We start from the raw sequence: 15,340 nt of genomic DNA, 5'->3' as shown, positions 1-15,340 counted from the left end.
TTTGTGTATAAACAAACGGACGATAGAAATACCTCGATGTAGTATTTTTGCAGTGACGAAAATGTTGGTTGATGGTTCTAAAAACACTAAAATATGTACATTCAAAATGCAAAACATAGTGGCTACAATTGTCTTAAGCCCTGTCCTCATCCATGGCACTTTTGAAGCAAAATGGATCTGGAATATACGACACTGTCATGTAGAAACATAGGAATACTGCAAAGGAATTGTCTTGTCTGTGAAGAACGCCGTTTGAATGAAATTTATCTTTTCTTTGTCGCTGTAATAATACGACTGTTGTCAATTGATGGCAGTTTTTAGAAATAAAATGTATGCGTAGACATTGTGTCGCAATTTCGATTTGAGAGAGAGAGAGAGAGAGAGAGAGAGAGAGAGAGAGAGAGAGAGAGAGAGAGAGAGAGAGAGAGAGAGCATTGCATTTGCCAAAATTAATTGGTTTATTTCAACTAAGAGTTTCCATATGGTCGGTAGAATCGAAACCGTGATCAGAGTTTCTGTTTGATTAAACAATTTGATTGGCACGCACACATTCTAATTTCGTGCATCGTCAGATCAATGTGTATTTTAAATTATATATGGTGACATATGGTGTCCTGTAATTTCATTTCAAAGCTTGTAAACATTCAACGCAATACATGTGACGTGGCATACCGTTGCTGAAGTAATGCAAGCCTAGCGTAACATAGCGTATAATCTTGCATTTTAAGTTTATGTGCGTAGTCATACATCTTCTGACACACTAAGATTCTTATCACAATCTTCTCCTGGTTTACTTTTGAAACAGTTTAAAATTTGCATGATTTTATCATTTCGACGTTAGGGTGTATCTCTCAATCATCAAACTTCTCGCTACACTATAAAATTTACACTGTTCACTGTTGTAACAGTTTACTTGTGAACTCTCACCCTTTCACTGTGTCTTTGTCACTTTTTGTTGTGTCTCTATCTCTCTGTCTACGTCTGTCTGTCTGTCTGTCTGTCTGTCTGTCTGGTCTGTCTGGTCTGTCTGTGTCTGTCTTGTCTTTCTTTGTTCCCCTTTCTGTTTTCGCTGGGTGACAAGGTCTCGTACGTTGTTGGTTCGAATCCGATCGAGAATTTACAGTGAGAAGTGTCTTTTCTGATCAGTTTCCATGACGACATACATTCTCAACTTGCATTTTAATACTACTTACAGACTGTGGATCAGAGTTAGCAATACAGCTTTGTGGGTGAATGCTCTAGGGCTTGGCCATAGTATGGGTTTCTGTAGGCTTGGAGGTAACAGATTAAAGTCATGACTGTGCATTTTGAATCATTGCAAAGTTCACGGCGAAGTTATTAATGGATGTGAGATGCAAGCGCCTACTGTAATACAGGCACAAGTAGGACTCGGAAAAGATCTCGTTATCAGCCACAAATGTAGTTGGAAATTATGAATGTAATAATTATCGAATTTCGATGTATGATTGATACATGTTGGCGCACATTGTCTGGTTCGGTGAGTGCGTGTTTATCATTCTGTCAGGTGACCGAGCAAATGGATGTTATAATGTGAGGGAAAAATATGTTGAAGTTTTTTCTTACCATTTGCTTTTTGATTTGCCATTAAATGTAAATTTGAAAAAAATCAGATCTTGATATAATATTGGGTTTTAGTTAATTGAGTCATACAGCCGAAATCTTTTGCAGGTTTCAGAAAACTATCTACAGATGTCGATTCAAAGATTACTGACGCGGGATTACAGAAAAATTAATATGGTGTCAATGAACATCCCTGTACGGTCTGGCTAGATTTTTATCCGTCCTTTGTCTTAATGCATGCACTACGACCTAAGTCATTCTAATATCAGGACTTGGAGATGACATTATTTCATAAAATCGTCAACATTATCACCGCATGCCTGTTCTGATAGCAACACAACTGAATGTCGTACGAGAGAATTTTGCGACGTCAGTACTATGAAGAGTTGCTCGATACTAACATTTTAAGTCAATAGATGGGTTGTTGGTCCCAAGCCTGTAAATTTCGACAGAAATTAATTCTATTGTTCATCAGTGGTATGTCGAAAAGGCATAGCATTTATTCATGTCTTTATTTGAAATCAAGCAAGTGCATGTATGCCGAAGAACTGATTCTACGATAACAATAAAGAAAGTGTTTTTATGACTCCGTACTCACAGTTAATCTAATGCTGTCACTGTTGAATTTACTCTGCTCATCGTTGATACTTAAACTGACACGCACCAAGCTGATGAAACCCTCTTCAGAACTGTGCAGTGCGCATGTGTGATCACGTGATTATAGAGATATGTTTTCCGCCATGCTTAGCATACAGTCAATTTTGATGTTTGATTTTTCATGCGAACACGAAAGTCTATTCCAACTTATCTAGATCCATTTTACGGAGATGAGAAACAAACTCCGTTCCTTGTATGGCTTTATTTATCACGTGACGTGACATATGTTCACCAAGGAAACATTAAATGGCTCATTATGCTTCTCTGCAGAACAAGTCCAAAATAAAAACACCTGTAAGAAGGACTGTTTTTTTCAAAGAAAATGTTGAGGAAATAAATGAGACAACATTTTCGGTTTTCACATTGTACGAACGCTATCGACCGATGTATTGCATGTCACTAACAAAATCCTCTACATATTTCAATGTATTGACTATTACTATTGGCAAAAAATTGTGACAACGAACAAGCATTTTACCTGAAATAAGGCAATTCTGTTTTGGATGCATAAAAATTAATTTAAATTTACATCTAACTCGGTGAGATTGGTAGCACGACGAGAAACCAAATTGAAGAGATGTGGACATGAGAGCGAAAAACTAAGGTATCAGCACTGCGCATGTCCGTTGGTAGTACCCGTCATCCTCCGCGACAGCACAACTTTTGGTATTTTGAGAGAATTAATTCTAAGTGCAACGAAAATCTAAATGTTGAAGTAACGATGAAAAGTTTCATTTGTGACGCCGCACCTTCCAACGTGGCACTTGCATCAGCAATTTTCACAAACACCGTCTGGAGAATTACAGACAAAAAGTCCGAAACCTGTTATTAGTCTAATAAACAAAACAATACGTCAATAAATATAAACCTACAAATTAAATTGTCATCAATCAACGAACTATTTTCCCCGGCGGAAGCACCCAAGATCTGATGAGTACGGTGAATCGCCATAGACCTTATCGTCGTGCATAATTAGGCAAGCAGATCGTCCACTCTCTATGAAGAGAGGGAAATTAGATTTCGCGAACGGCAACAACTGATACGGTCGTTGGTGAGTATCGTTTACTTTGTTGTAATCCAACAAAGTTAGATGGAAGCTTAAATAAGCATCTCTACTTGAGCAAGTGTAGTGCTTCCTTTGAAAATGTAATTTAGCACACGATATTGTTTAATATTTAAAGTCAACAGGATTGGAATTAATTTTGGATAATTGAACAGTGAAGTAATGTCGGTTTAATCAGCAAATGTAAGCTCATCTGCTTTTCTTTTTAAGGTCATACACTCGTTGTATGAGTAATTTGTAATATTGCAACATTCAGCCATAGAACACCCAACACTTTTGAAAAATTTGAAGAGTATGAAGATCAAATTACACCAAATTAGTTCCAATCGTTTTGGTCTCTGAATCTAAACTTGTCGCAAATTTTTACGACTGATCATTCCAGTTTTTTGTAGTCAAAATAAATGTCACCAACACAAAATGACACGATAAAATAATTTTTCAAAGGTAGCGGATTTTTCTCGTCAAGACTATTTTTGCTTTAATGGTTTCATCAACATCATGTTAAGACTTTTTTCAGAAATAATGACTGAAGCAAACGACAAGTGATTAACTTTTGAGAAAAACAATTTTCCGCAAAAGATTTTCGAAGTAAGCAATGCTTGAATCGGACGTCGATTCCTCTGTCTTTGAAATGGGTAAGATGTGATAGGACTCAGGAGATGTGATAGGACCACGAGATGTGATAGGATCACGAGATGTGATAGGACCACAAATTGTGATAGGACTACACACTATATATCACGATTTTTCTGTTAGTGTCACATGATAAATGTAATGGTGAAATCGCAGGAAAGTTTCCAATTCAATGTAATGAATTGAAAATATGCAATGTAAGGAAACGACAATATATTCAGGATGCATTAAACATCGTAAAGAAAGAAGAATAATTGGGACTAACATTCACTCTGTACATGTGTTTCTTACAGAATAATGACCGTTCACCACGCCATTTTGGCGGGCTCTTTGCCGCCATATTGCTTTTCCAGATAGTTCAGAGTTCAGAACCCATTGCAGATCTCGGCGTAAGTTGTAACTTGTTAATCTTTCAAGTTCTTTCTTTCTTTTTCTTTTCGCACACACACACCCCGCACACAGACACACACCCACCGACAGACCAACAGACAGATAGAAATATAGGATATTAAGATGTATGTTTGAAGAATATGGTATTTATTTTCTACGTTGTTGTGTACAGGTTTTCAGTGGATCCAGTATTGATCTTGACATCACATCAGTTGATATACATCATGTACAGAAAAGAACAGGATCCTGTGGTGAGTGTTTCTGCTTATTTTATTGTTTTGTCAAGACAAATGACAAGACAACAAATTAAAAGTACTGACGGTGTTTCGATAGAATTTAGAATTTTCGTAAGAGTAAGCAACCTAGTAAAGTCACAATGTGTATGGAGTCTAGCTTGCTACTAAAGAACAAAAGTAATGGAATTCAACGCCATAGATTAACTACATAAAGTAACCTCCAATCATGGAACATATTTGTTTTTCAATAGACTGCGATAACACTCTAAACCTTGACAACGGAGACATGGTATGGTGACGTCACCAGGATGGCCTTCCTCTTACCCACACGACTGTGACTGCACAGTTGAAATGTTGGCACAGCCAGGTCAGGCTATTCGCTTGCAGTTCTCATCCTTCGACTTGGAATTCAACTCTGGTGTTGGGGCTAGATGCGCATTCGACTCCCTTACGGTGAGAAATTATTTTCCACTCTGGAGATATTACTCCCTAGTGTCCTTGTCCAAATATTTCGTAGCAACAATGATAAAAACACCATCATCACCATTTCCCTCCAAGACCACCACCATCTCCATGGCTACCACCAACCATCTCCATGACTACCACAACCATCTCCATGACTACCACCAACACCATTAATACCATCCCTACTTCCACATGATGTTATAGAATCTGTATTTTATCTTGTAGTAAAATTGATTTGAACAAATTTAGGAACAACCATGGATGACAAGGCCAAAGAGTGATGACATCGTTCTTAACATTGTATTGTATTCTGTAGAAAGTTTCGTCCAATCTTTCCTGATGGGTTAGCGAAAGACGTTGATAATGCCTCCCTGATGAACTTTTCTTCGAAGCATTACGGAATCAGTATTACTAATCTTTCTTTACTCACCTCAAGATTCGTGATGGTGACGTAGCTGACGTCACTCTCTGCGGTCAGACATCACCCTATTGGGAATCAACGCAAAACTCTGTTTACCTGGATTTCCATAGCAACGAGGCCAACAGTGGGGCCGGGTTTGAAGCCACATATACTGTCGTTGAGGTCCCAGAAGGTAATGTTTCACTCATTTACCATTTTAGATTACAAGTACCACTTTGGTGTACAGCAGTGGAGGGACAGTCGTTCAACACATGAGTATTTAGATGCCTGTCAATTTACATGAAAAGTGAGGTGGTTATCGTGTTACGTAAAAAGTTACACGCATTCTGAAACAATAAAACGTTATCGATACATTTCTAGTTTACTGGTACTAGATTTGACAAAATGAAGATTTCTGCTTGCATTATGGGTAACATTAATAAACTAATCATGGCACATTGGCTATATTGTGACGATAATAAAGTCATTGGTCTAGATCAAAACATGGTACTTGAAATTCTCACATACCATAGTGTTTGTAGTTGCCAGGGTTGTTGTTATCTCAGGTACTGTCATCGACATTTAAAAATCTCTGTGAGACAAAAGACTGACTTTTATGTTCATCTCAGTATATCTAACAAGGGAGCCTTTCTTGATGTCTGCTTTCTTCTTCTGTAACTTTTTAACTGTCAGTTTGTTCGGTTTTCGTTTCTCCAGATCCTTTACTCTTCCGTTTCGGCGAGCAGCTCGACACCAAACAACAGAAACTGGACGACAGAGCGGAGCGTAAAGAATTAAGCAACACGTTTACATTCTTTGGGGCCATTCAGAGCCATATCTATGTGAGTCAAACATTTTGCTAATAGTGGTTTGAAATTTTCAGGTTTTTTTGCTGTTTCCTTTTCTTTCTCTTCCGATTGTAGTCGGCATCGTGTACACAACATGCAATTTCAAAGACAAGATAAAGTGGAAATTCTGCAAATTTTGCTGATTGAAGACACTCGCACTGTAAACAACTACGCATGACATAACATAATATAGACCAATTGTAAAATAGCAAAACCGGCATTACCAGCTGCGAGACAAGGAAATAAATGGCATATGGTATCTAGCTTAACCCTAGCTTATCCTTGGACAACACAGTGACTAAAGGTATCTGATACCTGTGTCTCTTACAATTTCATTTCAGGTGGCAGACAATGGCATTATTACCTTCCTTGGACCAATCACAAGCGCCACTCCACAGCCCTTCCCGAACTCTCTGAAACCCATGTTAGCTGTATTCTGGGCAGACGCAGACATCGTCAACGGTGGAGAGATTTACTTCAGAGACTCTACCGATCCTATAGACTTAGACCATGCATCCATGGCCATTGCAAATTCATTTGGTCTTCCTGATTTCAACGCTTCATATGTTGTCATAGTAACGTACTATGAAGTTGGAATATATTCCACTGACAACGTCAGCTACAACAACGTAAGTTTTTTTTTACTTCAGAATGTTAGTTTGTTACCAAGGTTTAAAAAAAAAAAACTTTTTAGAAATTGATTTGTAGTTCTCACCTCAAAATGAGAATAATTACACAACGTTAGGCCAGCGAAATGCCAATTAATGGTCTGGTCTGCCAGTAATATTTTCCTTCATCTACGGTGGTGTACAAAAAACGCCGAGAAACTAAAATTCAATTCAATTCAATTCAAATTACTTTATTGTCCATGTAGTAGAAAACACTCCATGCGAGTACAAGTATTTACTATAAATAGAAGGCCGCGATATTTGCATTACATGTCACGTTTCCAACGGAGGTCAAGATTGCGTGTAAAATTATCGAACAACTGTATAACAGCTTACCTATATGGGGAAGACTTCATGGAAAATGGAGAAAGTATAAAAACTCGTCGCCGTTCATTTCAAACAAAAGGCAGAAGAGAATTGTTTTCACATTGACCTGTACGGTACTGAACGATGCTATATAGTAACAAGTCTCTGTTGCACCATCTTTCGTTTGATTCGACTTTTTAACAACCTGAATATGAAGCTGAAATTATGTGTGAATGTACAACATATTGTTTAAAATGAATCTCGGCTGACGCCGGAATATTAATGGAAGTAGACTAGTACGTCGTCTGAAGATTGTCAATTTGAAAGAATTGTTGAATTTCCATTGCAGAGGAACACCTTCCAAGCTGTGATGGTTGAAGGAGATGTCTGCAGTTACGTCATATTTAACTATCCCAAAATCACGTGGGTTGGTCCTCCTGTGAGTATAATTACACTTCTCGTCTAATCTCGACTTATACAGAGACACGTCATTTTGTTGTATGTTATATCCCGTGATTGGATCTCATTTTCCTGTGACATTCACAGACTTTTAGAAATCGCGCAGTATTTTCTTGTCATCATCTTATGTTACTGATCGCATTTCCTGGTCTGTTTTGAATGATTTTGGTATGATTTTTCTCATGTAAAGCCTCAAGCCGGATTCGATGCTGGAGACGATGTTCGGTACTTTTCAATACCTGGCTCAAACACTAACAGTCTTATAGACATCGATGAGACTACAAACATCGAAAGGACAGGACGTTGGATTTTCAGGACTTGTGGAAACTGTAAGTGGAGTGGTGGAAAATGTAACAAACAAAAAGCAATAAACACAATAATTTCAAAACTCTCTTATTTCAGAGACATATTATTATGATATACACTATTTCAGACATACATTATTGCTGAGATGCTCATGCTATCAGAAGGACAGGTTTAACATAAAGGCAAGATGTTTTCAGACGGTTAAATTTTCATTGACGACTTGCAAACTTTGAAATAAACCAAGATTCAACGTTGAAACATATAAAGAGCAATTGCGTTAAACATGTTTCCTCGTTACTAAATGAAGATATCTTTAATACGTGCAGTACAAAAACAGTCCCTGTATTGATCACTTTAAATTAGACTTTATATGGAAATTCATTAACCACAAGCAGAATCCATTTTGCACAGTTAGGTATAGATTTACAGTAACATTATTTTTAAACGAAGTGTTTTCTATTCATCAGTTGATTCATGTAGTTCCGGGAATGGCGGATGCTCTCAGATCTGTACTACTCACGGAAATGACGTCATTTGTTCCTGTCGTGAGGGATACTCTCTTGCGTTCGATAATGTTACGTGTGACGGTAAATATTTTGTTGTTTTGGAATTTTTTTTCGTCAATGTTGTCTATTTTTTGTCAAATAACAGTATAAGTTTGATAGAACACAATAACAAGAAAGATTAATAGTTCGTTGTTGATGTTTGGCGAGCTTATTTGAGTTGTCGGTAGATGTAACAATAAAGCCTGAATATTTAAGGACTTAAAGAAATATCCTAAATGGGGAATGTCGAATTCATATATTATTGATTTTATTTCTATACCTGATTGAACGTTTTTTGTCTAGTTCTCTAAAATTTTATATCGCTATGTTTCCCACAGACATAAATGAGTGCAATGACAACAATGGCGGATGTGAAGATATTTGCATAAATGACGATGGATCTTTCCACTGCGCTGCTCACCCGGTTTTGTGCTCAGAGCTGATGGTAAAAATTGCAAAGGTAAGAACTGCCGTAAAATGTAAATTTTAAAATAAATTTGCATATATTTATTGCATGGATGGATGGATGGATGGATGATGGATGGATATGTGTGTGTTGGTAAGTACGGACGGATGGATGGATGGATGGATGGATGGATATGTGTGTATATGTACGTACGTACGGATGGATGGAAGGATGGGTGTGTATATTTATGTATGTGTAGTGTATACAAAGCGTTGGTATATCTGAAGGTATATAGGCACACATACATCCGATTATCTTGTCCTCAAACAATGATGTAATCGATGACGTAAAGAACGAGGCATCTTGACCATTCAGGTCAATCTAATCCTCATTAATTGTCTTTCAGATGAGAACGAATGTTTGACTGGAAATCATGACTGCGATCAGGAATGTAGGAATACCATTGGATCGTATGAATGTTTCTGCAATCCAGGGTACATGCGCAGTGGAAACTCTTGCAATGGTAAGGCTACAGATTTCAAATTTCGTGATACATAGATCATAATCTTTCTTCAGAATCGGACATGGTTTTATATGTAAGGTGTTTCAATTCCACATTTTCAAAATAATAGTTTTGTTATAATTTCGACGGTATCATCGAATCCACCTCTCCGACTTAAGAAATCTACCTAAATGTATCTTTGACTACGTTTTACAACGTTGTTGTAATGTATGATTATTCTCATGGGAGAATACAATACTTGCCTGCAAACAAACATAAAAGTCTTTTGTCCAGACTGTCCAAAACATTAGATATCTGCAAAGGACACACTGAAAGGTGAAAGGGACATTTTTAGTTCTCATTTTTAAAGTATCTGAATATGTCCTTCTCATTTTTCTGAACAGACATTGACGAATGCATCCTTGGACTTCATTCGTGTGAGCAGGTCTGTGTTAATGACCCTGGCACTTTTCACTGTGCAATGTCAAGATGGCTACACATTGAATACAGATGGTAACACGTGTGATGGTACGTTAAAAGTTTCCTCCTCTGCAGACGACCTCTGACAAGATGTGCACAGTTATTCGACACAAAAAAACTGTAAAATGATTTAAAAGTGTTAGGAGATCAAAAGACAATTATTTCTACATTTCTAGTTAATTGTTTAGCGACAAACATTGTACAGTCCTTTGCTTGTCGAAGTGATGGTATCTATGTCCTCTGTTGTGTCGCCCACATACTACCAGAAAAGGTCTCGCCACAGACTAGCAGAAAAGGTGCATTTTTATATATCGATATAATGATTATGTACAAAAGCAACAAGTTGTAAAAATATTCACTTACAAATAATTGATCGTCTTTCTCTCTTGATAACGTACTATTTTACCTGTAACATACCTAAATGGTTACTCTATTATTGTGAATTCTCAAAAAGTACTGGCGAAGAAAACTGAATCGAGTTTTCCTTTTCTTGTGACTTAACTATTTCACTCATATCAGACACTTGAATGACGTTCTTTCTTCTCCGATCGAATTTTTATTTGTTTCAGATATAAATGAATGTGACACAAACAATGGTGGATGCAGCGATCAGTGTATTAATGAAGAAGGCACCTTTCGTTGTCTGTGTAGCCCTGGATACACCTTAGATACCGATCAGGTGACATGCACAGGTGAATGTGACCAATCAAATCAAGACACGTCATTAAATGATCTCTGTTGCATTGAAGCTCTCAGTAAAATTTGTGAAATGCTTGAGAACAGCTTCCGGTGAACTTTCGTTGGTCAATGATAGAGGCCAAGCATTAACATCACAATACGAGACATTTGTTGTGTAGCAATTACTCACCTTGCAAAACCCTTATTAAAGCGTTTACCCTTTGAATGCTTTAATTTTTCCCACCAAAATTTTGGTGCAACATTTTAGCAATTTTTATGAACTTTTCTGTAATTTTTTGATAATTTTGGACCAAATGGACATCACATTTCATTGGCTAAAGTTTTTCATCAAAATTTTGGCAAAAATCAGAAAAATTTTGACTGGGGTACATTTTATAAAGGGGACAAAAGTTGACTTTGGCGCTGCTTTGGAATGTGTTGAAAATAGCGCTAGCATGCTTCCTCTCAACAATATGTTCTCTATCAAGCAGGACTTAATCTACTGGCCACGCTTTGAATAGTAAACTAGGGTATTTACTATTATAACATGTAAACAATGTCCACAAATATTGTTAAGACATAATCAAAAATTATGAATATCACGTTTGCGCGTTTATGTGCTGAAAAGTTGCAACAGAGAGATACCGAGTAAACTACAATACTGAAACGAACAAACAAACAAATATATACGAAAATCTCAACTGTAAGATGTTAAAGGTATTTCTTCTTTATCGCTAGATATCGACGAGTGTAAACAAAGATACTGATGATTGTGAACAGGTGTGTATCAACAACGACGGCTCATTTTCGTGTTCATGTGACGCAGGTTATCAGTTAAATCCAGATGGCGTTACCTGCAGCAGTAAGTAACATTAACATAATATGATACAGGGCTGTAACTTCAGAATTTTAATTTGAGTGAGCATCATTTTAAAAGTGATATAGCCACAAACTGATGACGTCAAATCGCCGTACACAAAACACAGACGCCTTGTAATTATGGCACTGTGTATTGTGTATGGCGATTTGGCGTCATCAGTTTGTGGCTATACCACTTGTAAAATGATGCTTTCAGTGTTTGTTGAAAACGGAAGTACCTTGTGAATTCTTCCATATAACATTAAATGAAAACATTTGTGTCTCACAATAAAAAATGTTAGGAAGACGTCATTTTAAGATGAGATAAGATAATGCTTCAATTACGACAGGTACTAACCCTTGTTTGGTTGACAATGGTGGGTGTGATGACATCTGTACACAGACCGGACCTGGCTCAAGTGAATGCGAGTGTTCTGGATGTCTTGAACTGGCTGCTGACGGCGTCTCCTGTATCGGTAAGGCTCTTCTGTTGTTTCATAGATTCTACAAACTTGCAGCACATTAAAGTCGCATCGTGTTCGATGGAAAGAGGCATAAAACATTTAAAGATGGTTAACAGAAAAAAAATGGAGAACTGCATAGGATATAACATTAAACGCCGGCGAATCAAAGAGACTGGAGAATATAATTCAATCCAGATATAGATTATGACGCGTAAGGGAGGTCAAGTAAGACAGAATCCAATTACTGGCAAGCAAAATATGAACATTTATAAAAGATACAGATGAGTCAAACATCAGTGCATAGAAACTGTTTAATTATAGACATGTTCGGAAATAAGAAATATAGGTTATTAAAAACATAAATGAGGTACTGTGCAGATAGAATCACATGCATTTACTGGCAGTGATTTATGTTTACTACTGGCAGATGTTGAACCTCCCACAATCCAGTGCGGTGATGACGTATTCCTGTCACTGGGATGTGGATGCTCTGGTGCTGATGCATGCCTGGGTACCGCCAACGGCTTCGGATAACTGTGGTCTCGTCCATGTCACTGCAAGTCACGACGAGTCCTTTCAATTTCCGCCTGGTTCCACTGAAGTCATCTTTACTGCTACGGATGCAGCGGGTCTAACTGCTCAGTGTTCAATTTTCGTCAACGTTCAGTGCAGTAAGTTGTCAATATCATTTGATAATCAGAAAATAAGAAACGACCAAAACAACGTAGAATTACAAAATCGGTAATTAATCAATCGACTGACTGATCGATTTATGAATCTAGCAGTACAAATGACACTGTAATCTATTTTACAGAAACAACGATAGCGCTCTGTTTGGACAGAAAAGAAAGAATTATTATGTTTTTTTCAGGAGATGTAGAAACCACAAAAATAAGAAATATTATTGTGTTTCTTTCAGGCGATGTAGAACCACCAAAACTTGAATGCCTTCCAGACCAAATCTTACTTGACTGTGAAAATGAGGAGAAATAGCAACATGGCCCACGCCTACGGCTTCAGATAACTGTGGTTATGTTGACGTCATATGCACAGAGATCTCGGGCATTTTGGTGCAGTGTGGTACACAAACAGACGTGACATGCACAGCAAACTGATGATTCTGGTAACTCCGTGTCAAACACTTTCACAATAACTGTTTTATGTGGTAAGTTAGGGAGGTTTATTTTTAACCGAAAGGTAATCACAATAAACAATTGTTATCCTACCGATGGAATGGACATGTGTAATGCAAATGATATGATGTTCATATTTGCATATTTGCCGAAGACATCCCTATTACCTCGCAGGGATAAAATCGTTTCAAAATGCCTTTGACGCCTTGTCTAACATAGGCTGAATATGTTTCATTGCTTCCTTTTGCAGAAAAGAAACCATTGTCTTGAATTGTGAATAATTTAGTAATACTCCGTGAGCCGAAAGGCCAAGCATATTTCTTATACACTTGAGCTCATTTGCTGACAAACAATTCTTAAGTTGCTACAGATATTGAATCCTCTAGGAGTTTCGATTCATTCAAGTTCTTCTTACCATTTTAAATTCTCGGGGTTTTAGCTGTGACTCTTGTCGTTGTACATTTGATAGATTACAATCCCCCTACAATCATCGGCTGTCCAGCTGATATCCACGAGAGGGTGAATGGCCTGCGAGGTAAAGCCATTGAATTCATAGCTCCCACAACTAGTGACAGTGAATGCTCAGCGGAAGTGACGTGCACACATAACTCTGGTGACGTATTTCCGTGCGGGCTAACGGAGGTGACATGTACAGCTACTGATGCAGCAGGCAACAGCGTTTCTTGCACGTTTGGTGTCTTTATAGAATGTGGTAAGTTTTCGATCGATACACTTTTTACGGTCAAATATCCAGTTGTAAACATTTTGAAATGCTGATCATCCGATGAAGATTGCTTAAACTCTCTGAAGTAAATCACATTGAAACCGCTTTCAAATTTACGGAGGTATTTTCCGATGTTTTCCCCTACCTATGCTGAAATACACAGTATTTTCCCTTTCAACACATCACATCGTGTACATGTCAACATAAAAATCAGATATTACAGGTGTATGGACTCTGTGAATTATTAAAGAGGGCATTTTACATGATGCTTACAGCAGCTCTCTAGAACTGATGAAACGATGTTTGCTATCAGGAAGCAGACCTAAAATATGCAAAATGTCACTGCTTATTAAGCTTTCACTGTGCAGAAATCTCAGGAAAGACGTTTAGTCACGGTCACTGACCTATGATGAATTCTCTGTCGTCTTTATCATCATTGCATTCAAAGAAAAATTGCATCGCGATTATTCATTTTAACATATATAGATCAAAATATTTTGCTTGAAGAGACCTGTTGTATTAAATCATAAAAACTTACAGGTATTGTTCCTTTAAACCGGAGCTAATTCAGCTTCAACACACATGTATCACTGTTCTGTAATGTAACTTACTTCTCCATTCTTCTAACAGAATGTGTTTGTGATGCATCTGGCGACCCACATTATAGGACCTTTGATAGAAAAAGATTCAATTTCCAGGGTCGATGCAAATATACCCTTGTCGTCGACAAAAGCAGGCCTTTTCCAGAGTTCCGCATCGATGCTACGAATGAACCGTCTCCCCGTCGACCGTCAACGACGGTCACACGCAACGTGACCATTTACTTGCAGGACACAAAGATTGAACTCCTGAGAAGAAGAATCGTCAGGGTAATCCAATGATATGACTTTTTGAAAAGTTATTTTCAGGTCTTGTGTTGTCAATAACGTCTTAAGAATCCTGATGCTACGGTATGTCACAATGTGTATCAGAAAAAGATAAATTTACTATGCAATACTATATAAGAACCCTCGAGGGTTATTAAAATTGCCCGGAAAAATCACAGTTCATACATAAACAGAAAAATGGGAAACAAAACATTATTTTCTTTTCACCAATTGTAAGTTATTTATGTCTCTAAAATGTTAATCAGATAGATGATTACAGTGATATATTATATATTTATTTTAGATTTAAATTCGTTCTCAGAAATGACATTGAAACTTGTCGAATTAAATTACCATTCAAAGCAGCTTGTCATCGTTACTTTATGGAACTTCAAGGTTACCCTTGAAAAACATTTTACCACATTTTACCCATTATCTGATGTACAAAAATGCAAAATGGTCTTAGACCTGGAAGGAATATAATACGCAAGTCGCGTTGCAGGAAACACGCACTTTTCACTTTGCTTAATTATTCCTTCAGTATGTTGAATCATCAAATATTGTCAATGCGTCATAAAGTGGTAAATACATTATGTTCATGTGTTGCTGTAATTGATATATTCTAACTCTAAAAATAAATCTTGTATTCCAATGGCAATTCCAAGAGAATCT

The 15,340-nt window shown here is 37.3% G+C and overlaps 2 protein-coding genes and 2 long non-coding RNA genes across 4 annotated transcripts; all 4 read left to right on the top strand.

The window, feature by feature from the left end:
* The first annotated feature begins 4,907 nt into the window (after positions 1-4,907).
* On the top strand, positions 4,908-6,211 carry LOC139144009 (uncharacterized). The gene is made up of 3 exons (XR_011554720.1): positions 4,908-5,013; positions 5,462-5,618; positions 6,143-6,211. It is a non-coding gene; the product is annotated as an uncharacterized lncRNA (long non-coding RNA).
* A 2-nt stretch (positions 6,212-6,213) lies between these two features.
* LOC139145908 (sushi, nidogen and EGF-like domain-containing protein 1) lies at positions 6,214-9,387 on the top strand. The gene is made up of 7 exons (XM_070717359.1): positions 6,214-6,267; positions 6,615-6,902; positions 7,597-7,686; positions 7,897-8,035; positions 8,480-8,599; positions 8,896-9,017; positions 9,370-9,387. Exons 2-7 carry the CDS (start codon positions 6,696-6,698, stop codon positions 9,385-9,387), a joined length of 696 nt encoding a protein of 231 aa, XP_070573460.1. The 5' UTR covers positions 6,214-6,267; positions 6,615-6,695.
* Positions 9,388-10,513: 1,126 nt separating this feature from the next.
* LOC139145900 (uncharacterized) lies at positions 10,514-12,690 on the top strand. The gene is made up of 4 exons (XM_070717349.1): positions 10,514-10,637; positions 11,362-11,485; positions 11,832-11,957; positions 12,373-12,690. The coding sequence occupies exons 2-4, from the start codon at positions 11,468-11,470 to the stop codon at positions 12,688-12,690; spliced, it is 462 nt and encodes a 153-aa protein (XP_070573450.1). The 5' UTR covers positions 10,514-10,637; positions 11,362-11,467.
* Positions 12,691-12,874: 184 nt separating this feature from the next.
* Positions 12,875-14,501, top strand: LOC139143952 (uncharacterized). Its single transcript, XR_011554705.1, has 3 exons — positions 12,875-13,110; positions 13,548-13,790; positions 14,433-14,501. It is a non-coding gene; the product is annotated as an uncharacterized lncRNA (long non-coding RNA).
* The last annotated feature ends 839 nt before the right edge of the window (positions 14,502-15,340 follow it).

The sequence above is a fragment of the Ptychodera flava genome, chromosome 1, assembly GCF_041260155.1.
Source record: "Ptychodera flava strain L36383 chromosome 1, AS_Pfla_20210202, whole genome shotgun sequence".
Classification (NCBI taxonomy): Eukaryota; Metazoa; Hemichordata; class Enteropneusta; family Ptychoderidae; genus Ptychodera; species Ptychodera flava.
Note: the sequence above shows the minus strand (reverse complement) of the source record. Positions and strands in the feature narration are given on the sequence as shown.

What these genes read in the sequence shown, in the direction of transcription:
- LOC139145908 (XM_070717359.1), top strand. Translation starts at nt 6,696, where the DNA reads ATGTTAGCTGTATTCTGGGCAGACGCAGACATCGTCAACGGTGGAGAG. An exon ending in TCACGTGGGTTGGTCCTCCT is followed by an intron (nt 7,687 to 7,896) that starts GTGAGTATAATT and finishes TCTCATGTAAAG; the next exon opens with CCTCAAGCCGGATTCGATGC. An exon ending in CGATAATGTTACGTGTGACG is followed by an intron (nt 8,600 to 8,895) that starts GTAAATATTTTG and finishes TGTTTCCCACAG; the next exon opens with ACATAAATGAGTGCAATGAC.
- LOC139145900 (XM_070717349.1), top strand. An exon ending in TGACGGCGTCTCCTGTATCG is followed by an intron (nt 11,958 to 12,372) that starts GTAAGGCTCTTC and finishes TACTACTGGCAG; the next exon opens with ATGTTGAACCTCCCACAATC.